This window comes from Lynx canadensis, chromosome B2 (assembly GCF_007474595.2).
Source record: "Lynx canadensis isolate LIC74 chromosome B2, mLynCan4.pri.v2, whole genome shotgun sequence".
Taxonomy (NCBI): Eukaryota; Metazoa; Chordata; class Mammalia; order Carnivora; family Felidae; genus Lynx; species Lynx canadensis.
This window is the reverse complement of record NC_044307.1, coordinates 50,211,694-50,235,539: the sequence shown is the minus strand read 5'-3', so window position 1 is coordinate 50,235,539 and position 23,846 is coordinate 50,211,694. Positions and strand designations below refer to the sequence as shown.

General features: G+C 41.4%; 1 protein-coding gene across 2 annotated transcripts; it reads left to right on the top strand.

Annotated features, from left to right (window-relative positions):
- Positions 1-774: 774 nt before the first annotated feature.
- On the top strand, positions 775-20,603 carry IL17F (interleukin 17F). 2 transcript variants are annotated; one of them, XM_032593178.1, is made up of 5 exons: positions 775-2,087; positions 5,019-5,135; positions 11,714-11,781; positions 18,428-18,636; positions 19,757-20,603. In XM_032593178.1, the coding sequence occupies exons 3-5, from the start codon at positions 11,758-11,760 to the stop codon at positions 19,995-19,997; spliced, it is 474 nt and encodes a 157-aa protein (XP_032449069.1). In that variant the 5' UTR covers positions 775-2,087; positions 5,019-5,135; positions 11,714-11,757; the 3' UTR covers positions 19,998-20,603. The 2 variants fall into 2 exon arrangements, with proteins under 2 accessions (XP_032449069.1, XP_032449070.1); XM_032593179.1 differs by lacking the exon at positions 775-2,087 and having other exon boundaries at positions 4,974-5,135.
- Positions 20,604-23,846: the final 3,243 nt, after the last annotated feature.

Genomic DNA, 23,846 nt, shown 5'->3' with positions numbered 1-23,846 from the left:
TTCCTTTTCCGACCATATGTGGCTGACAGTCAGCCAGGCAGGGCAAGCCACTTCCTTAGAGGGAAATGCTTGGTTTCTTTATCCAGGAAGGGAGATGGTTGAAACAGGTGATCTCTGAGGTCCCTTAGGATCAGAAGGGTCTTAACACCCAGTTATGTATATGAGTCTTAACACCCAGTGTCAGTTCTACCCACATGTTATTAGCCCTAGCATCACTTGGAGGTGGGTCAGAATGAATCTATCATCTTGTTAGATCCACTTTTTGAAGGTAGTGATTTTGGGGCTTCTCTATTTGTGGGTATTTTCTGGGATGTTTCCACTTATCTCAAGGGGTTTTATTTAATTCCTAGAAAAATTTTAGAATAAAAGTTTTTGTTTAGCTTTAATTTGCTGAAATATAAATCTAGTTTGTTTTTTTAAAAATAAGTATTTTGAGGGGCGCCTGGGTGGCGCAGTCGGTTAAGCGTCGGACTTGAGCTCAGATCACGATCTCGTGGTCCGTGAGTTCGAGCCCTGCCTCGGGTTCTGGGCTGGTGGCTCAGAGTCTGGAGCCTGCTTCCGATTCTGTGTCTCCCTCTCTCTCTCTGCCCCTCCCCCGTTCATGCTCTGTCTCTCTCTATCTCAAAAATAAATAAAAAATAAAATTAAAAAAAAAAAATATTTGAGAGTGTGAGCAGGGGAAGAACAGAGGGAGAGGAGAGAGAATCCCTAGCGGGCTCTGCACTGTTAGTGCAGGGCTCAGTCCCACCATCCTAGGATCATGACCTGAGCCGAGCTCAAGAGTTGGATGCTCAACCCACTGAGCAACCCAAAGCGCCCCTCAACCTGGTTAACTTTCTTTTTGAAATCTGATGCCTCAGTGATGAATGCTGGATTCTGCCTGGCCCATTATTAACCAGCATGTAATCCTAGCTCATTCTCTTCAGTCTTTCCTCAAGGGAGAGAATTAAAATTTTAACTTCTTTTCCTAAATATTTTTACTATTAAACCCCGAGTATGTTTCCACAGCCTGTAGGAGGATATTAGCTTCTGCTGGGATTTACCATTCTGCTAATAGTTCTCCCAGCAGGTACTTTTGGTTGCAAACTAAGCCTTCCTACATTTAAGTATCAACACTTAACCTTGCCATAGATAGGTCAGCTCATGCCATCTTACAGATGTGTGCTGTTCTATAATTTAAGTGGATAGAGTCCTGAATGAGAGCTATAATAAAGCTGGATAAAATCTCCAAAAATATAGCCTAAAGTTGGAATTGAACTGTGTACATAGTTCTATTTTTAAAAAATGTTCCTGTGACTAATAAAACATAATGGTCTGTTTGGGAAAATAGAGAACCAAAATGATATTGCCACCTCACTATAGCTATTACAGTTTATCTTTGATGAACATGAAAAACCAGTTTTGAAAGTGGCACTTAGCAATATATCCAGTGGTACCAGCAAGTCAGGAATTAAGCATTTGACATTGAGATAGGGATTTAGGGACTAAGAATGTTTTGAAACTTTGAGTGTAAAGTCAGAGTTCTGAAAATCCTGCAGAAGTGCAAATACATGTCACATTTAACTCTAATGGATGATAAAAAAAAATTAGGATTAACATAGGATGCTGTATAACATAGGGAAGCTGATGAAGGGTTCCAAGTTCTTTAAGCAAACTAATTCCCAGAGATAACTCCATGCACTTAGTGATTGGGGCAGGTGAGAAGGGGTGGCTCTCCTAAAAGTGATCATTTTTATTAAAAGCTTACTATATACACTAAGCGCCATGTAAATTACCTCATTAAATCTTCCCTACTGTCCTCTGGGATGGTTTTACTCTCCCTGTTTTACCAAAGAGGAAGTACAGTCTTAGAGAGGTCAGATGATTGCCCAGGTCCTCATAGCTAGTAGCCCGTAGATTTCCAGATTCAAATTCAGGGCTATCTTGTTTCTTAACGACTGTATTCTAACCGTCATACTATGCTGCTGCTTTCAAAGGGCTGAGACTGCTCTAAGGAAGTGGTCACAGCTACATCTATGAGTGAACCTGGTGTGACAACAGCCTGGGTACCAGTGTGCAGAGGTGAAATTGAAGACCTTCCATAACCGGTAATGCTGTCAGCAATTTGCCCTTGGAAGCCTGTTTGGCAGTGATTGGTATTTGCTATTTCATATCTTCTCACAAAGTTTATGCTATGGTGGGCCCTACAATTACCAGGAAATTCTACTCCTCTGGGAACTTTAATTAAAAAAAATAAATTGTTTTTTTAACATTTATTTATTTTCAAGAGAGAGACAGAGTGTGAGGGGGGAGGTGCAGAGAGAGAGAGGGAGACACAGAATCTGAAGCAGGCTTCAGGCTCTGAACTATCAGTGCAGAGCCTGACGCGGGGCTCGAACCCACCAACAGTGAGATTGTGACCTGAGCTGAAGTCAGATGCTCAACTGACTGAGCCACCCAGGCAGCCCTAAACTTTAAATTTTTTTAAACTAAAACCACTCAAATATACTTTTTTCTTATTATAAAAACAATCTTTTCATTAGAGAAATACTAGAAAATACCCATAAGAAGTAAATAGGAGCACTTGTAATCTAGTCACCCAGAGAAAATATACCTTGGGGTTTTTCTTTTTCCCAGATAAATGTATATATACCTATATAGTTGAGCTTTTGTTTAATTTTTCATGATTATAAATAATGCCTTGTTGCCAGATTTGTGTGTACCTACTTATTTATTTCCTTAGGATGATTTCCTAGAAGTGTCCTTGCTGGATCAAAAATATAAACATTATTAAAGTTTTAGGTATGTTTCACCAAATTGCCAATTTATATCCCCACATGTGTGTGAGGGATGCCCTTTGTCCTACATCCTTGCTGACACTGGATATCATCATCACCCCCACCGGTACCTTTTTTAAATTGACAAATTTACTGTAGTTAGGACTTGAAATTAATTTTTAAGATTGCATACTGTGTACTTCCCACATAATACCGTCAGTAGTACTTGTAGTTCAGACTTATGGAGGTGGTTTAAAATTTCTATCACTATAAATAGCAAGTGCAGAGAAAGCAACTTCCCATCAGTACATAATCTTGAGAACTAGGAATGAAAAATTGGTAGAGCAAGGCATCTTAAGAGCTGTCACTGAAACCATTTGACTTGGCTCTTGTTTCCATTTAACTTGTTGACACACAGATAAATGTGTGTAAGACAATGTGGTAAAGGCTAAGAAGGATTCAGAATTAACAAACAAAAAACAAAAGAAACAAAGACTGGTTTATTTCTCCTCTTCTTCAGAGAACAGGCAGAGTCACTGTGACAGGCAGAGTCACAGAGTCAAAGCAAGTGTCCTGACTCCGGTCCGGACATCACTTAGAAGATGTTGTTCATTCTTCAAGTCTCATCCTCTGACAACTGTCTCCTTTCCACCAGGCCCTGGGCATCTTTGTGTCAAATTTTCTCCAGCCTTGCATGTGCATTCCTTCTCTGGGCTTGGGGTCAGAAGCCGTGGGTTTGAATTCCAAACTCTGTTATTTGATAGCTGTGTGGCTTTGGACAGTGGCCATGCACGTCTTTAAGTCTCAATTTCTTGGGAAACGGAGAGACTGATCATCTTTTCCTCGTGCGATTGTTTGTGAGAGTCCAATAAAATCAAGTACGTGAAAGTGCTTTGTGAGCTGTATGGCTTTACCTACAAGTGTAAGGCTATTAATAGTAACCGTTTACTTCCTTGGCAGCTCTTTGTTAAAGAGAAAAATGGCCCTGGAGAGGTTGGAGAGACAGGCCCCTTTATTTGAAGATGGATAGGGGAGGGAGTTGTGGGAGGCCTCAGACCAGCCTGGGCTCCCTCCATTGGAGGTGGTCCGTAGGAAAGCCATCCACCTCCATCATCAGCTGAGGGGGTTGGAATCAGATTACCTCTAAAGAGGTAAAGAGCCCCTGAAAATCTATGATGGAGGCTGACAGCAAAAGGGTAAGAGTGTCTCCCTGCCTTAATGGCTCCTATAAGTTAGGGTGCTACTTACACAGAGCACAGGGGGCTCTGGACATGTACACTTGTAGGTGTAAGGGTGTCCTGGAGCAAGAAAGTGAGCAGTGGTGTTCCCTGGGCTATTTGCTCAGCATGAAACCTAGGGTAATGGACATAAATGTTCAATCTACAGGAAGCTTTCTAGCTTCAATAAGTGCTCCTGTCGGCATGGCCAAGAACCTTCTCAGAATCTGCGTTTTCCCTGACGTCCTTCCCCATCCACCTTCCTTTATCTCCTCCTGGTCAAATGCAGCAGGAAAGCAGGGTACAAGCCCTGCTAACTGGGAGCACTTGTTCTCTGCTCCTATGTGCTCTGCCCTTTCCCTTCCCATGTGCCTTCCCCTCCTCTCTTCCTCCACCCTTCTTTGTATCCCTTCAGTCCCTCACCTCCACAAAGATGAACTGTCTTTGCAGGAAACCCCATTTCATCCTGTCCTTCTATAGTTGTTTCTGCCAAAATGAGGAGAGCCCCGAGATTCATCATTCTGAGTCAGTCCCATGCAGGAGTGAAAGTAACATTTCTCAGAAGTGCGGTTGTCTCAGTGCTCTTTCTCTGGTCTTCCCCCCACCCCCAAGTTATTCTCTTCTTAATCTGGATCTTTGTAGGAAACATACTTAGAATTTTTAGCATTTGGAGTCATGTGATTGTTTTCCACAGAGAGAGGAAAAAAACTCAAGAAAAGGGCAAAAGATACAGTAGTGTATCCACCCACGTGTGCACACTCATACACACCCCTACTCCCAAGACTGAGATTGCGGGGATGTTTAAATAAAATACCAAATTTTGGGGGTGCCTCGGTTGGGCCTCTGACTTTGGCTCAGGTCATGATCTAACGTCTCCTAGGTTCGAGCCCTGCATTGGGCTCTGTGCTGACAGCTCAGAGCCTGGAGCCTGCTTCCAATTCTGTGTCTCCCTCTCTCTCTCTGCCCCTCCTCCACTCGTACTCTGTCTCTCTCATCAAAAATAAACATTAAAATATCAAAAAAAAATTGTTTTTTGGTTTCACAGGATCCTAAAGTTTGAAAAGATGTTGATGGAGGTCCAGTCCAAAGAGCCACCTAATATATGATTGCCCATTGGAATGTCACTACCTGATGTTCGCTAGTGTCTTGGTGTGACCTTCTGGTGAGAGTCCAGTTTCTCTCCATTTCACAAAACTTCCAAATACTTGAAGATAATATTATGTGTCTATAAGTTTTTCTCTGGTTCAAAATAACCCTCTTTAATTAATAATTTTTTGGGCAGCCCATCTGATGTGTTAGGAATTGAAATTAATGTAGGAGAGGAAAATCTCTCTCCTCTACCCTCCTAGATTCTGTACCTGGGCCTTGTAAATTACACTGACAAAAGACAGATTAGCAGGAGAAAGAGTTTATTATGCATGCATATGGAGCCCTTTATAGAAGAGATAGGAAGACCAAAAAAAAATGGTTAGAGCTGGGGGCTTATGTACTATTTTAACAAAGAGTGATAAACTGTGGAAAAGTAACTACACAAAGTTTCAACTTCTAGTAGAAGTAAATTGTGGGAAGGTAAATTGATGGGGGAAGCTAATAAAAAATTAAAGCTATTTAGTGGGATTTGTTACACAGACTCAAGTTTGTACCTTCACCGTTGATGAAAAAGAGATAACTCCCATGATTAAGAGTTATCCTTCTCTTCCTACTATGGGACAGGGAGACACCTTTATAAATGAAAATATATGTTACCTTTACAAAGGGAAATTTATGCCCTGCTTTTAGACAGAAAGGGGGAGGGCAGAGAGCTTTTCCTGCATGTTTTATGGTGGTATACTCTGATCCCCTTCATTAGCAAAAAACTAGGTGGAAGAAGAAATAAACTAGTGTCAACATTAAATCAAGGTGAATAAATATTCATAGAGTACTAGCTGTGAATAGGATATTTGCTACGGGTGCGGGAGTGTGGGAACATAGAGCAAAATCACAGCTGTCTCCTTGAAAGAGTTTAATATCCAGGGAGCACATCAGGCATAAACACTTGAAAACTTAAAAAGCCAAAGCATATACACATAGCTGGTCAAGTGGACCGTAGAAAAGTTTGTATCTAAGTAAATGTTAAATGAAATGCCATGAGAGTTAAGTTGAGCCATCAGGAAGAGGGAAAGACACAATGGGAGATGGAAGGTCAGAGGAGATGGACTTTGAGGACGAGGCTAGGAGTTTATGGAGAACCTCAATGAGCAGAAAGAACTGAAAGGGACATTCCAAGGAAAATGAACTGGCCCAGAGAGGAGGGCTCAAATACAAAACATTTTGTGGAGCAGACGCTGAAAAACAAAATTTCCCTCACATGGCAAGTTTGAGAAGGTGACTTCTTTCATGAATTAGGCTGGGCCACACATAAGATTTGGGGCCAGTGTCTAAGGAATTGGCAGTGTAATCTAGAGGCAAGAAGGGAGTGCAACGTCATCTTTCTGGGGCCAGGACTTGCCATCTCAACTTACCACCTCAAAACTTTGCTGGTTGTCAGTATGACAACAGTGGGGAAGTCCAGGAGCAAACGTTGTTGATCCCCTGGGTCCTGTATGACCCTGGTAGAAACAAGCTGAGGAGAAATTTTAGTGAGAGGAAGCCAGGAAAATTCGACAGCATTCGATAGACACTCACTTGGGCTTTCCCCAGTCCCCGCACTTGGGTCTTCTGTTGACTATTCCATCCACCTCGATGCAGGAAATCAGCTTGGCTGCTGAGTAAGTGAAAGTCTGCACGAAACCTGAGTTGCCTACAGCTAGCCTGTGGGTAGCTTGGTTAGGCCACCCCAAAGCACCTGCTACTGAATTGTGACATGGAACTATCTCGCTGTCCGATTCTCTATCCTGCCCTCACCAAGGGAACATTCTAGGGAAGAATAGGTATGGTTCTTAGCTATGAGGGGGGTGCAGCTTTGAGATTTAAGGCTCAGGTTTCCTTATTCCGATCACTCTTTCAGGGTACTTGACTCACCATTTCTGTTGTAGACAACGTAATGTGTCTAGCGAACTCTACTGTAATTTTACGGGAAGTCTCGCACTTTTTAAAAATGTTCCGTAAAGCTGTGTATCCCAGACTTTCATGTGATGTAAATCTTGTGAAAATTCAGAGTCTGATTCAATAGGTTTGGGTGAGGGCCTGAGATTCTACTTTTTTTAATATATATTTTTAGGTACTTTTCTATGAGTGTACATTTACACGTACATACATATACATACATGGATATACATAGTGTGCATATATCATACAAAGTAAGATCATACATTATATGAACTATGTCTTGATATTTTCAACAAATGTTACAACAGAAGTATTTTAAAGTTATTAAATCTCTCAGAAAGCAGTTTCTAATGGCTACAAAGATTCTATCATTACACAGAATGACAGTTACTTAACCGTTACTCTATTGTTGGAAATCTAGGGCATTTTCATTTTTCCCCTCTAAGTATTCTTTTATGTGGATATTTGAGTGTGTTTCTGTTTCTTTAGAACAATTCCCGAGGGTGGAACTTTTTTTAGGTTTTTGTTGCATGTTATTACATGACCTACACGAAATTGTACCAAACACTCCTGGCTGTCACACCTGAAAGTATCCCCTTTCCCTATTCTATTAATATCGCATGTTTAAAAATCCATGCCAATTTGAGAGGCTAAATATGGTTATCTTATTCTAATTTGCATTACTTTGATTACTCTTGAGGTTAACCTATTTTTTCATGTATTATCTATTTTAATTTTTAGTGTACACTGATTTCTTTTTTCTTGTTTAATTGAGATATAATGATACATATTTGTTTCAAGTGTACAAGGATTTGATATTTGTATCTATTGTGAAATGATTGCCACAAGTAAGCCTAGTTAATATCCATCAACCAAGATTCTACCTTTTTAACAAGTTCCCGGGGGCTAGCGAGCTGGATGCTGCTGGTCCAGGATCAACTCAGCAGCCAAGCCCCTCCTGGATGGTGGGGGAGTGGGGATGGTCCTTACTGTCTCACTGCAAGTTTTTGCTTGCTCCACTCTTGCTGCCTCTGTTCCCGAGACTGCTATATTCTCTTCTTCACATCACTTTGCAGCTATGTAGACATCGTAGGACTATTTTATGTATAACGAGTTTTAGGTGTAGAATTAATGGAAGAGAGTTTAAAACACATGTAGACATGGAAACAATTTGAAGATAAGCCTCATGACTCTATAAAGTTTCCCTGCTATGGCAGCCACCACACTTTCTTACTGGCATCCCTCCATTTCTCTTCCTTCTGGGGTAACTCAAATTCCTATTATTTGTAGTGTAGCGACCTCCCTCTTGTTTCTGTTTTGGAAGAAGAGCATTTTCCTCTCTATATTCGCCCTGGATAGAGGGTAGGCTCTATCACTGTTCTTCCCAAAAGGCCCACGGTCAGTTCTCTCCAAAACAGAAAGTGCCATCTGGTCTGACATAAAATCATGGCACTCCTGGGTGGAGGAAAGTGGTCATGGTGATTTTCTTGTTTTTTTGGACAGTACTTTTTATTTTTCTTCTGACCCATGTTAGGTACGCAGCCCAGTGGTACAGAGTGAACATTAACAAATGGTGTTTTTGTTAACAAGGAGATAAAACTCTGATGCAAAAAGCCTCCACAGTCCAGAGAATAGACTCAGAATTGAGGGGTCGGTCCTCATTTGATTTGGGAACTTTCTGCAGTGACCTCAAACCTTGTTTACCCAGGATTCTCACACAGCACCCCAGAGAAACTCCTTTCCTAAGTCTTTCCCTCCCCCCTTACTTTTCTTCTTTGTCAGCTTTGTCTCCAATCCCCTTCCTTCATGTCTCTTCACTGTAACTCTTCACACAGATTCATTTTTTTCATCAGATGATCAGGAATTGTACTCTTGTTTTAGACAGACACAGAGAAAGAGAGAGAGGGGACTGGAGGGCTAGGAGAGAAGAGAAAGTTACAGAGAGAAGGGAAAGGAGGGCTTCCATGTTTTTTTATCCTTTGTTTGACTTAAGGCCACATAATTCCCATGCCCATAAACATCAATATATGAAAACCCCAGCACCGTATTTCATCTGACCAATGATCGTTATAATAAACTCTTTATAGTGTTTAAACCAAAAGTAAAGTTGTTTTGTTCTTGAAAATCTTCCATAGTGAAAATATGTTAAACTTAAAGGGGGGTTAGTTGCTATGGAATGTGATCTTATGGAGATTCTAGAAAGCACATAATGTACTTGAATTTGGCTTCCAACAAAATAGGTAAAACTGAGTTAATAGGCACAAAGAATACTGGAGCTGAAGATAATAACCTTCTGCATTAAAAGAGGGAAAAAGGAATTGTGGAATTTATGGAATCTGTAGCTTTACAGGAACAGATGCTATCATATCACCACATGGTTTTATTCAATAGAGGATAGAGAGGTAATGTTATGAAAGGGAGTGGGACATGGACTTTCTAAATGATCTAGGGACTAAAAAAGGCAAAATAACCATGTATTTGATTAGCTTGAATAGCCTGAGCAGAGGAAGAATTTTTATGCTTGAAGAGGAGAAGAGGTGCAAGAAACATGAAGTTTGAGGTTGACAATAAAAGCCATAATACTTTGAGGCAATTCTGACCCGATGATCTTCACCTACATTCAGAAAGGTCTGACTAACATAAATAAGTGCTTCAGGGAAATTAGAAAGAAGTGTTTCAGTATCATTTGGAGATAAGACTGGGTGAAAGTAAGCTGTATACTAATAGCTTATAGCCTCAGTTTATTTTTTGCATTTAATTCCTGGTTAATATTCTTTAGATCTAGTATATGATAACATTATATAACTGGCTATTTGATATGGAGTCAGAGGTCTAATAAAAAATGAAAATACACAGAAAATCCTGTTAAATTATTTAATGTTTTGATCCATCAGTTTAGATGGGGGTAAGACACTTTCATTGCAAAGAGAGAATGGGCGATGCACAGTAGTTCTGGTGTGTAGAAACCTTGAAATCCTGCTTGGTTGACATTGTGGGGATCCCATAGCCAGGGCATGTGGGCTATTCTTTGATTAGACCCTGATTCTGTTTTTTGAGAAAGGATCACCTCCTACCAAGGATGTAGTGTGGTCCTTGACTCCACCTCCTGGGAGTTTTCTTCCCCCAGTAATCTGCCCACATCTGAAAGAGTGTTGGCAAATATACCTTCCTTGGGCCTTTGCGCTCCTAGATGGTTATGGGGCTGACAGTTGGCTTGTGATTAACTTTGAGAACTCTCTCAAAAACTTAGTAAACTTTCATCTAAGTTGGTTCTTTTTGTGCCATAATTCCTAGAATCTCTATGTCTTTGCTTTTTCATTGCTGTAAGTTTCCCTGTCTTGATTTAATGGTAGATTATTAGAACTACACACTTACATTCTTTATTCTGAGTCCTTTTATCCAATTAAAAGAACTTATTAGATGCTTCATGTAGATTCTTGCCTGTAGGAAGTTTATTTGATTGACAGGTTTTACCTGGCATTTCTCCCTCAAAGACTTTTTTCAATCTTATCTTTTCCTTTTGGGGGATAGAAATATTTTGGTTTTTTTTTTCCAAGGCTCTGAATTTCTGGACTCTTCATTTTCTTTCATTTTCTTCCGTAGGCTACCTTGCCTACTTGCAGACAGTAGCATCTAACATACAACTTTCTGTTTTCTCATCTCTTCCTCTAGAGCTCTTATTGTACCTCTAGGTTATTGCAAGCAATAATTTTACCAAGTGTTTTGTCATTGCATATTGTGGGTCATCATTTCGCTAGCCTACGATTTCCTTGTCATTTCAGCCTCCTGCCTGACCATTAGAGATCATGCCACTATTTTAGCCTTTTGCTGCGGTAGCTCCTCACTTCTAGGCATCAATTTCCATACCCATATGTATACTGCTAGGTTATGACAGCTTATCCTGATCACATTCAGCTTTTGGGGGGATAAAATCTGTCCAAGGTTGGATTTGTAAAACTAAATGTGTACGTTTAGCTATCAGTATCCCCAACCATCTCGTTATTATCTTATTGGCTAGTATATGTGTATTTGCTTTCTTTATATAACTAGATTTTAAAATCATTAAGGTAGAGACTATAATAGTACAGTCTATTTCCTGTAAGAGTAACCCCAACAGACATGTAGCATGGCTTCCAGCACATGGTAGGGCATAAAAAGTCTTGCTAACTTGGATGTTTGACCAGCTATAATATTTTACCACACATGAGGCTGTGTGTACCTCATTCTTGGAACTACAACATCTTATGTTGTCTCTTTCTGTGGGTAGAGTGTCCTGGCTGTCAGTAAGTTGAATGACAGTTCCACTTGTATTACTAAAACTTCTAAAGGTGGTAACAGCTTGGGTCATGGATGGTACAGGGGCAGTGAAGGCCTTCCACCATAGGCAGCTGTGTGTTCATCATATAATCATTATTGTGCCCCCAGTATTTGCACATAATTTACAGTGTGAGAAGTGTGTAATAAGTGTTAGATGAAATAATGATCTGGATCTGTTGATTGAGTTTGAACTTGGTGATAGCTGGTTACTAGTTTGACATCCTGATGAGTTACTTATTTTTACCTTGATGAGGGAAAATGTTGTGACTGCTGGATGTAAGAGGTCAGTTTCCTATTTACATAAAGGGCCATTTAGTTCTCTGCAGTGCAGCAAGTCCTCTTGTATTGAACCAGGCACTCTTAATTCAAAGTGACTTACTTGTTCCTTCTTTCAAGAGAGCTGGTGAAGAAGTCTCCTATGTGTTGAGGTATCACTCTGAATGGAGAAGAGACCACCAAAGAAAGTAAGTAATTAAACCCACTCGATTTAATATGCTTTTAAGGGTCTATTGTATATATTGCTTTGGTAGCATGACTGATAATTAAATTTGAAAACATGGCTCTTGATTTATGTGCTGGCTTTTACTGAGTATATAGAAGAACATATCTGGCATGGCCTTGGAAATTCCCTACACAGTGGGCTTAGGGGCTTCAGGCTGGCTGGAAGGCGCTGGCTAGGAGACTTGTCTTGAATCTCTATATGCATAGAAAATGTACTGTTTTAATTTAGGTCTTATATTTGGACATGTATATTTAGAGAAGGAGGCTGGTATAGATTATTGGGGGGGGGCACTAAAGTTACTGTAAGTCCATGAAGACCTCGGAAACATATACAGAAGTATGATAGACTAAATATGAGCACAGAGGTAATGAGGAAGGGAATGATGCCTGAGAGGATGATTCAAAGAAGTCTTCTTATAGGAGTTAAACTTCTGATTGTTCCAGAGGAGAGGTGCAGAGAAGAATCCACAGGTATGGGGAGAAGAAATATGGATGAAAGGCTCATGATCACAGAAGAATTTTGATTGGTCTTGGAGGGCCTTCCAATGAATCCAAGAGCTGCTTCCTTTTCATTTCCTTCATTTAAAGAAAATGAAGGAAAGTTGTTCAAACGTGTTGTGATAGAGGAAAATGGCTTACCCTGCTGGAATGTGCCTTGCGTTTTTAAAAGAGCATGTGTAGTTTTACCTGGTCTTACTGGGGATTAAAAAAAAAAAAAGAAATTAAGATACTGTTACTTCAGAAATGTCTGTGTATCCCTAGGATACAATACCTGACATATAATATGTACTTAATAAATATTTGCTGACTTGAACGGAACTGAGAAAAATTAACTTTCCATAGGTCATTTAAAATTATGTTAGAGCATTTAAAGGCTCTACTTGCTAATTCATTTTTGTTAAAAAAAAAAAAAATCTTAATCAGAGATGGCCAAGATAATGGACATTGTATGTTATATGAAAATGATTATTTATTAAGTATCAATAGGATTTTAAGCATGGGGTTAAAATAGAATTTGTTCAGGGAGTCGAGGAAACTACCTGGGGAAATAATTTTGAATCTCTCACTGATGTCATTAATTTCTTTGGTTTTGCTTTCTCACTCAAAAATGGACTAAAGATAGTCCTCTCATTTAATATCAAGGATCCTCTAAGGATGACATACCTTCCACTTAAATCATGGTTCATATCCTATGAAGGAAAGTAGAACATATGGTACGTGACAAGAGTCGTTAGCCATTTGTGGAAGAACATAAAAGATCATGACAGCAATTTGTAATTTGGTTCATCTCTGTAGTAAATTAGTTAAGAATTTTGCTGTAATTTGAGGTCAATGGGGGTAGAGGTGGGGTGGAAGAAAAGGAAGATTTGGCCCTTTTTCCGCCATCCCTTTTAGGGTCCCTCTCTGATTCCCCTTCAGGAAATGTAATAGAGGAAAAAAAAAACTACATTCGTCAGTAATTCTGGGGTAACCACAACTTAGACAGTAAGCAGGTCAATTGAAATAAGGACAGTGATTGCTATAAAACCGACAGGTACTCTCATTGACACAGCACAGGCGACATTTGACACGGGGCGACACCACACACACATACACACAGGAAGAATTTACTACACAAAGCAGACAACCAGAGCAAAATGACAAAGACCATCCTGCGCAACATAGCCATGGTGAGTAAAAATAATTGCTGTTCAGTAGCGGTCAGCCCTAGGATTTCAGGATAGCAGATTTCTAAGGAATTAGGTTTGATTGGGGCCTTTATTGGTATTCTTTCTTAAAAGAAGAACCGACTTTAATTTTGACCCCTGTCTGGTGGAGGAAAAAGAAAAAAATAACTAGAAGTTATAATGGGGTATAAAACATAGCTCCTCATGTGGTGGCTTTTGCATAGGTGATTGATAGCTTGCTCACTCTTGGTGTCACAGACAGCTGAACATGATCTCTCCTGTGGCCACCATTATAGAGTTAGGTTGGTCTAAAACTCTTATTTCATGGTGAGGACTTCCAGCCTCTTAGGATCTGTACACATGTATTTTAGCCAAGGATAGTGAGGCTCCAGGAGGTTTAATGACTCCCCTAAGACTATAAGTAGACAAAGAGTGCCCAGGATGAAAGAAGTGGAACCACCCAGTGTTGAACTTTGGATAGCTCCCAGAGGAGGGAAATTGGCTGTGCCCTAAGACAGCTGATTAGTTTTGCATTGTCTCATTTCTCATGGAGGAGAGAGAGATGTTAGTATAATGGAAAGCACCTCTTTTGGGTCTAGAATCTTGCCTGACATCAGTCAGGTAAAGGCTGGGAAGAATATAATTTAGAGGAGCTTGAAAACAGGGCTTGGGAAATTATTCACCATATTATTGGCTTAAATAAACCCTCTTTTTTTTTTCTCCATTTACAAGCCATGTCATTTAAAAGAGCTTGGATTTCATAAAAGGTCATAGTATATGGTGATCATAATACCATATTTAGGTATTTTAGAGATGACCAGAAATGCAGCCAAGTGTAACAGTTTGAGAGCACATAGGCTTTGGAGTCAGTCCTAGATCCACTACTTACTAAATGTGGGATTTGGGATCAATTACTTAGCTGCTCTGTGCATAATTATTCCCCTTATCTGTAAAGGGGACTAATAATGGTATCTCCCTCATATGTTTTTTGGGGGGGGGATTAATTAGTATCATAGAGAATGACTAAATCTGTACTCTGAAATGGCTTAGTTTTTAGTTAAATTGGTCATTTTAATATAACAACCAATAAGGATAGAGAAAGCATTCAATGTGTGAAATATTAATATTATTATTTTTACATCTGAGTCTCTTGTCAACCCCAGGAAGTAGATTGGGATTAGTTTCCCCATTATACAAATGAAAAAAAAAAAAAAAGCTCAATTGAGTCGAGTGATTTAACATCACTGGGTACTGTACACATAAGAACTGGGACATGAATCTAGGTTTACCGGCTTCAAGTACAGTATGCTTTTCCTCGAATGGTTCAGAGGCAAGGTTTCTAAATTCAAAGACCTTGTGTCTAAAAAAAAAAATCTATCGGGTAGCTTTGTACTCCAAAGCCATTTCTATTTCTGGTTTGAAGTAATCTGTTGGACCATCGGCAAGAAACATGATGATGCAAGGGGCATTAGAATAGGATTAGAAGCTGGAAGGTACAGGCAGGTAGAACATCCTCAGTAAGTATTTGAGGCAAATTCTTGTGGGCTTAGGAACTGGCCAGGCTCTGGAGCACATTCCTACAGAGGTGAGTGTACATTACAGACCAGTTCAGGAGACAAATACTCAGAAGCTCCTGGGTGGCTCTGTCGGTTAAGCGTCCGACTTTGGCTCGGGTCATGATCTCACAGTTCGTGAGTTCAAGCCCCACATCGGGCTCTGTGCTGACAGCTCAGAGTCTGGAGCTTGCTTCGGATTCTTTGTCTCCCTCTCTCTCTGCCCCTCCCCTGTTCGTGCTCTGTCTCTCTATTTCTCCCCCCAAACAAGTAAAAATTAAAAAGAACTAAAATTAAAAAAGAAGACAAATACTCAGGTAGTCTCAGGTGAGCCTGAGAGTCAGGCCATCAGTGTCTTGATACTGCCCACCTTCACTAGTGCATTCTCTTGCTTCTGTTCCTAGTGTACAGAACAGGAGTAATATCTGTGTATCTACCTCATAGGTGGCCTGTAAGAATTCAAATCTATAAGATGCTCTGAACCTCTCAGAGAAGAAGTGCTGTATGTGTCATTTTCTTAAGAATCAGCAAGAGCCATATCAGAGCCCCTGCTCTGTAGCGCATAACCACTAAAATCTACAGTTTCGGATCAAAAGCTTTGTGGAGCAAACTAGAGTGATATGCAGGCATTATCTGATTTCCTGATAAAGAGCTGTGTGACCTACAACGCTCATGCAATTCTGACACGGCTGTTCACATTGCTTAAAATGCTTGCCTCCTCTTGGGAGGCAAAGCTAAGACTAAAGCACCACGACTGGCTTTATATTGACAATAATAATGAACTTTAGTATCAATGGTACTGACCACTGACACCTAGGATTGAGTCCCCTGACTGATACCAACAAGCTGGTGAACTCAATGAAGCTGTTTGTTACTTTTCGGGCATGACTCTTACCGGTGTCATTGGGATAATTAATACTAGCTCTGCCTACTTCGTGAGGTGGTTGTGAGAATCCAGTATTCAAAGAGATGTGAAAGTGTGTTCTAAAATACTCCAAGAACATAAGCAAATATAATGATTTGTTAGAAGCATGGAAATTATTGCTGAATCACATAACCATAAGATACAGTTACTTTAAAGCTTTGATAATGAAAGCGAGAAGTGACTCAGTGAATATGATACTAAAGATAAAAGATGAAAACACACAGGAGGAATTTTCTTAAGAAACCCAAGGGACGCCTGGGTGGCTCAGTCAGGTAAGCATCCGACCCTCGATTTTATGGTTGTGAGATCAAGCCCCACATTGGGTTCTTTGCTGGGCACGAAGCCTGCTTAAGATTCTCTCTGTCCCTCTTCCTCTGGCCCTCCCCGGCTTGGGAGTGCTTTCTGTCTCTCTCTCAAAAAAGAAAAAAAAGAGGGGTGCCTGGGTGGCGCAGTAGGTTGAGCGTCCGACTTCAGCCAGGTCACGATCTCGCGGTCCGTGAGTTCGAGCCCCGCGTCAGGCTCTGGGCTGATGGCTCGGAGCCTGGAGCCTGTTTCCGATTCTGTGTCTCCCTCTCTCTCTGCTCCCCCCCCGTTCATGCTCTGTCTCTCTCTGTCCCAAAAATAAATAAACGTTGAAAAAAAATTTTTTAAAAAAAAAAAAAGAAAAAAAAGAAACCTTAAAAAAGTAATTGGTAGGCTTGGGAAGTTACCTAAGAACCCTCTGGTCTACAAGAGCATCCTTTAACTTTTTAAAGTTTATTTCATAGCTCTAGACAGAAGATCCATGAGGGCAAATTCCACATCTTTCCTGTTCATTGTGTGTCATTAGCACAATGTCTACTTAATGTCCCCCTGTGTTGAATACTTACCACATGCTGGCAGTGCGAATGGCAGCTAGTCAGAGTCCTGAAACTGAGTTATGGACCCAGGACATCTGATTCCAGAGCATGTATCTTGAGTCACCACACTATACAGTTGAGAAAAAGTTGCCGAATGAATGAATGATTGTAGTAGATGAAAGTAGACAACTGCTGATTATCTGAAGGCAGATCAGCCTCATTTGGGCTTATCTGGGTCAATCTTGCTTTCAACTTCTTTTTAGTGTCACCTACCTTCATACGGCAAGTTGACACCATGACCTTTCTCTTTAGTCTTGTCATTTCTTGCCTCCAGCATCTGTAAAATATAAAAAGGAGGTCCTTTAAATGGACATGTCTAATAACCTCCCCTACCTTAACCCATGGAAAGTGTGAGCCTGAACAACATTGAGCCCAGAGAATGAAAGCAACCCAGATTCAGCTCCTTTTCTGCATCATGTTGAGAGTCAGTAATGGGCCTTGTCCATCCCCAGTAAGGGTTGGTGGTAATGGTGGGGTGAGCAGAGCATGGTTGTGACAAAAGGAAGCTAGAGAGATTTTTACCTCTTCTTTTAGGTAGGTCTTCACAGAGCACTTTCTTTGTGCATTCCTGTAATACCAGGTAAACTGATATTTCAATGTAAGTAGGAAAAATATATGTTTCAGAGCTAAAGACAAATAGTTTCCATATTCTCTGTAGTTGTGCATCATTAGTGGCTCTGCTTCTTTCAATTAACATGGATAATTGGAACTTTGCTATAGTTGGTTTTGCACAGTGCTTTTCTTAGTGCTTTGAGTTTAAATATATTGTTAATTTAACTGTATTGTTTTTTTCATTTCATTCATCCAGAAAGTATTTGTGGAACACCTGTTCTAGGACATGTTCTCCTGCAGGAACTTATAATCCAATAGGTGTATATCTGACATGAACACAGAGAGTACATTTCCAGACAGTAAAGAAATGACACTTGAATGCTAGATGGCAAGTGCTTTATGGCTGAAGGAGAATGAACATATTTTTAATTGAATGACTTTAGAGATGGTTCCTAGAGAAGGCTACCTCTGAGTGGGGCCTTGATGGAAGTGTAGGGTTTGGATAGATAGATGTGGGGGCAGTGTATTCTACGTGGAGAGATGGCTGGCTGGGAGGAAGGAGAATTCATGAAATACACGGTTGGAACTAAAAACAAGAGCTATCATTTATTAATCCTTTATTTTTATTAGATAAATTTATAGGTACTTTATATAGAACACTAGATTTAATCTTGTGAATATTATTATGAAGGGAGTATGGAAAGAAGAGAAACCAGAGATTCAGTGATGAGGCCAGGTCAAGATTTAAACCCAGTCTCAAGTCCTTATAAGCTTTCTGTCCCACTGTTGAGGAAGTCTCAGACTGTGGGAGTCTCAATCACCAGGCTAATGAGGATATACTCAGTTTGGCACCCTGATATCTTCATGTATGACTATTCCCATTTTCAGGTGAGGACCTGAGATTCAGAGAGAAGCCCTGGTCCCACAAAAGACTGGGGATGCTGAGTTCAGCTAGAGGATGAGAGCAACTGACACCAGAGTTCCAAACCAACTCAACTTTCTCTATTTTGCAGGTTAAGTCCCTGCTGCTGTTGATGTTGGGGCTCACCCTCGTGAGGGAGGTGACAGCCCGGAAAAACCCTAAAACAGGGGATACAGCCCTGTGCCCTCCCCTGGAGGATAACAGCGTGAGGGTCGACATTCGCATCCTCAGGCAAAACCAGGGGGGTATTTCCATCTCAAATGATTTCCAGAACCGCTCCAGTTCCCCCTGGGATTACAAGTAAGTGCAAATGAGACTGATCTTCACGTTCTTTTGAAAAACATGTTTATTTATTCTAATCACAAAGTAGAGAATTTAGAAAATATAGAAAAAAATAAAAGCCCTAATATTTGCTCTTAAAAACAGAAATCCCACTTTGCCTGGGAGCTCACAGTTTGCTTTTCTGGCTAGGTCCTCCTGTGTGGTCAGAGGTCCTACTGTTTTGCTTGTAACTTCTCATTGACTCTCTGCCTTTGCCTGCTCCACGCAGCCCTGGGTTGGTATTTACAAACTTTCTGTCTTGGAAGAGGGGGCTCTTTAAAGCAGCCCACGTAATAATCTTTGCATCTGAAAAAGTGGGAGCCAGAAAAGTCCGTTTGGAGTGCTCCACTCAGATTAGACATCAGCCTGCAAGGAAAGGTGAGGAGGGCAGAGTGAGAGGCCCATTTGGGGATGGGATGTCTAGGGTACTGTCCTGTGATGCTATCTGACGTGCCGGATCTTGGAATAGCAAGGTCTCATCTACATGCTCCAAATACAAGTATGAAAACAGATTCCAGGGACAATTAGAAGGGCTTCTGGGGCTGCCTGAATTGCTTCCCACAGGAAAGGAGTGGCAAGTTGGCTGGCATGGCTTTGCTGCCTTTGTGTCCCCTGGCAGAGCGGGTATTCAGGAAGAAACTGAGAGTATGTGGTGCATTCACAGACCTCTGGGGCTTTGGTTTACCTCTCCAAGCAGCAGGCTTTGTAGACTGTATATTAGACTGACTAGTCATGTTCCATATCTAGGCAAAGGATGAAAACTAAATAATAGCAACAGGGCAATGAAAAAGAAAAGATCTGACATTTATTGAATGCCAATATTTCAGTGTAGCGTTTTGTGTGCATTTGTATCACTGAATATTCTCAACCATTCCATGAAAGAGACCTATGAGAATCTCCATTTTAGAGTGGAAGAAACAGGCTTCGGCAGTTAAACACCTGCCGGAGGGCAGTGTATGAATCCAGGCCAGCTGGCTACAGCCCTGGGTTGCTGGGAAATGCCTCCCTGCAGGTGAGCAGCCAGCGCTACGGGGCTCTCACTTTTGTCCATCTCCGTCTCCCTTGTCTCACCACCTGCTTTCATCTGCTCCTCCTGCAGCATCACCCGGGACCCCAACCGGTTCCCCTCGGAGATCGTGGAGGCCCAGTGCAGGCACTCGGGCTGCATCAACGCCGAGGGGCAGGAAGACAGCTCCATGAATTCCGTTCCCATCCAGCAGGAATTCCTGGTCCTGCGGAGGGAGCCCCAGGGCTGCTCTCGCACCTTCCGGCTGGAGAAGGTGCGGGTGACTGTGGGCTGTACCTGTGTCACCCCCATCGTCCGCTACGTGCGCGCCTGAACGGCCGCTTGGCTGAAGAAGCTGGAAAATGCCATTCCTTACCCAGCGCTCTTCAGCCAGTCCTGTGCGGTCCCAATTTTCTCCACTTCATAGGCCTCTTGATAAGACCTGTGCGGAATTCTCAAAGCTCTGTAGTAGTTATAGTGTTAGGTTTCTGGGGCGCCTCCAAATCATAGCATAGTCCTGAGCGGTTCCACTGCCCCAGCCCCCTGAAAACGGCCGGAGGAGAATGAAGGCGCCCTTGGCCTGCTCTGTTTACGTGCAGCGATGACCACTTCCTAGCCACATCAACACTGTGATATGGTGCCACTCCCCGAGAATTCTGTTGGCAAATTGGGGCTCTGTGCCATGTGGATGAAAATGTAAAAAATACAACCACAATGTAAGAGTGTGTGGGAGGGACTGTGCAGGGTGGGGTGGGAAGGATGGGGATAAGGATCTAGGGCATATGTTTATTAAACATTTGCTAAACACAGAAGTTGGCCTGATACTCACATTTGTAAGGAAACTCTCTGTATATTTATGATATATTGGTTATATAAAATTTTAGGAGAAAAATTAACATATCTAGTACTAATGTAATAAAGTATTCATGATTGAAAAATACTTTAGGTGTTTGTTTCCAGTCTTGACTTATACTCACAGAGCTTATAACCATAAAGATTTTGAAATTCTATATACTTATTTGTTTTTCACATTTCCTCATCAGTTTTTCATCAGAGGCTACTGTTAGAGTTATTATTATTAGTGTGTATGTGGCAGTGTGTGTGTGTGAGAGAGAGAGAGAGATCTTAGAGACTTTTTTCTCAGCTTTATTGAGGTATAATTGACAGATAGTATTATGTAAGTTTATGGTATACAGCATGATGATTTGTCTCTCTCTCTACTTCTCTCTCTATATAGTGAACTGGTTACCACAGTAAGGTAGTGAACACTTCCATCACCTCATATAGTTACCTCTGTGTGTTTATGTTTATGGAGAACATTTAAGATCTCTCTGAAAATGGCAAGCATAGAATAAATACAGTATTGATAACTATGGTTACCACACTATACATTAAACCTCCAGAACGTATTCATCTTATAAATAAATTCATACTCTTTGACCAACATCTTCTCATTTCTCTGCCCCCACCCTCCAGCTTCTGGCAACTACAGTTCTCTCTGTTTCTATGAGATGGAGGGTTATTTTATTATTAAGGGTACTTGGGGGTTACATGGAGAATTAAGGAAAATGGTGTAAACAGCACTGAGTTTCCCTGGTAACTCTTTACTGCTCCGTCTTCCTGGCTACATTATTGTACAAAGTGAACATTTACTGGCCACTGTGCTAGCCACTGGAGATGCAAAGACAAATGCATATGGAAGGGCCACAGTGTTGGGACTGGCCATCCACAGAGGCTCTGGTCATTGGAGCCATGCAATCCCTTTGCATCGTCCTCATTTAGATTTCTGGGACTTTTAGGGTCACTGGTTGTCCTTCATCAATATCTTATGCTTCTTGGGGGGGGGGGCACGGCACAGGAGCCTCCAGATTCTGGTCTCCATGCCACTCTGGGGAAAACTCAGAGGTTCTCTCATCCCTCCCTTGCCTCAACATGGCACAGCACATTTTCTCCTTAATGCTACCACTGGCTCAGAATACATCTGCATTGTTGCTACTTTTCCAGGTCCGAGAGAGAAAGTGGGGCCTAAGTTCTCACTCCCACCTGAAACTTGGCTTGAGGATAGGCTGGTGTCAGAAACCTGATACCTATCTTTAACTCTAGTTTGGATAACTTTCTTCTAGTCTAGGCGAGAGTAGAAATGGAGTAGCTGGGTAGGCTGGCTCTTCAGCTCTTGGCTGTATAATCTTTTGCTAATGGTATAAATATTGACATTTGTACTTAAAGTGTTCAAGCTCTTGAAATCTAGAAAAGATTTTCTGTCCTGTCTATCAACTTCATAATTTTGCTATGAATCTCACAAGTCCATGTTGGTGTTCAAATTTGTGCAATGAATCCTTTCTCTGCTGATTATGGCACTAATTGCCCTATCCTGAGGGTAGTACTATAAAAAGTACATATAAAAATACATATAAAAGGGGTGCCTGGGTGGCTCAGTCGGTTAAGCGTCTGACTTCAGCTCAGGTCACGATCTCGCGGTCCGCGAGTTCGAGCCCCACGTCGGGCTCTGGGCTGATGGCTCAGAGCCTGGAGCCTGCTTCCGATTCTGTGTCTCCCTCTCTCTCTGCTCCTCCCCCGTTCATGCTGTGTCTCTCTCTGTCTCAAAAATAAATAAACGTTAAAAAAAAAATTTTTTTTTAAATAAAAAAAAATAAAAATACATATAAAAAAGGGTAGGAGAAGTATACAGAGGAAGGAATTTGCAGAAGAAAAAAAAATCACACCTCTGAGTGTATCAAGATATTATCTTGTTATATACATGTACACATGTAATTTCAAAACAATGTGCTAAATACTATAATCAAGGTAGGAAATGATAAGAAGACACAGAGGGTGATAGCTATCCAGGAAATTTCAGAAAGGAGATTTGCACTGAAATGAATCTGAGTTGGTCTAGTGGAAAACGGGAGATGGGCATTCATAGCACAGGGAACAGTATAAGCAAACACAGAGGAACAAAGAAGCCTGGCATGTTAGGGGAACAGCAAGTAGTCCCATGTGCTCGGGATAGTGTGGACAGGGGGACATGGTGGGGAATACATATTTCTTGAAAGAATAATTGAATGAATGAATGAACATGGTGGTAGGCAAAAAACAGTAGGCAAATGGGGGCACCTGGGTGACCCAGTTGGTTAAGTGTTTGACTTTGGCTCTGGTCATGATCTTGTGGTTTGTGGGTTTGAGCCCCACGTGGGGTTCTGTGCTGACAGCTCAGAACGTGGAGCCTGCTTTGGATTCTCTCTCTCTCTCTCTCTCTCTCTCTCTGTCCCTCCTCTGCTTGTGTTCTCTCTCTTTCTCTCTCTCAAAAATAATTAAAAAACATTAAAAAAAGAAATAAAAAAAAAAAGAACAGTAGGCAAATGGTCCACTTGTGAAAGGTTTTTTGTGCTCTATTACAGATGTGATGAGCATAGCTGTATCTCATAAGGTAATTTTGGCAGTAGTGAACAAACGGGATCAGAAACCTGAGGCCAGTGAGAAGACCAGAGAGGTGACAGCTCCTCTCAGAGATGGATGGGATCCTGCAGATCACCTGGCTGGCCTTTCTCATTTGCACATGAGGCCCAGAGCAATGAGGCAACTTGCTCAAGGTCACTTGGAGTAGTTACTGGCAGAAACAATTTAATGACTCCAGGTTCATGATTTTCTATGTTGGATTTGCAGCACTCAGTAATGTTTCCGGTAAATACTCACATCAGTCATTTCTCTGTGCAGCCTAGGGCTGGCCCTGGGAGCCAGTGAAAAGGACTTCCACATCTCACACCTCCAAATACATGGTACGTGGTGCCCCCTGGGGTCTGGGGCCCAAGTTACAGCTTGGGCTGCGGGCTGGCTGTCATTCAGGAAATTGCACATCCTCTCCAGCTCACAAGGTGGCATACTGTACCCAGAAGTAAATGGCTCCCTTATGGGAGAATCTGTCTTTGGCAACCACTTTGAGACACTGCTGAGCAGCCTGTGTTCCTCAGCGCTGAGTCTAGCTTTCTGGGCCTCAGAGATCCTTTGTTTTGAATGCAGGAGAAATGGTCTACGTTGAGCAGTCCAGATGTTCAAATACAGCATTGCCACCATAATGTGTAGAGAGAGGAACTTTTCTTTCCACATGGAACTGGAAAACATATAGTCTTTTCTTTGATATCTAGTTCTCACTTATGATAGCTGGGCTGAGGGGAAATACATATTC

What these genes read in the sequence shown, in the direction of transcription:
- IL17F (XM_032593178.1), top strand. Translation starts at nt 11,758, where the DNA reads ATGGAGAAGAGACCACCAAAGAAA. An exon ending in AGAAGAGACCACCAAAGAAA is followed by an intron (nt 11,782 to 18,427) that starts GTAAGTAATTAA and finishes TCTATTTTGCAG; the next exon opens with GTTAAGTCCCTGCTGCTGTT. An exon ending in AGTTCCCCCTGGGATTACAA is followed by an intron (nt 18,637 to 19,756) that starts GTAAGTGCAAAT and finishes CTCCTCCTGCAG; the next exon opens with CATCACCCGGGACCCCAACC.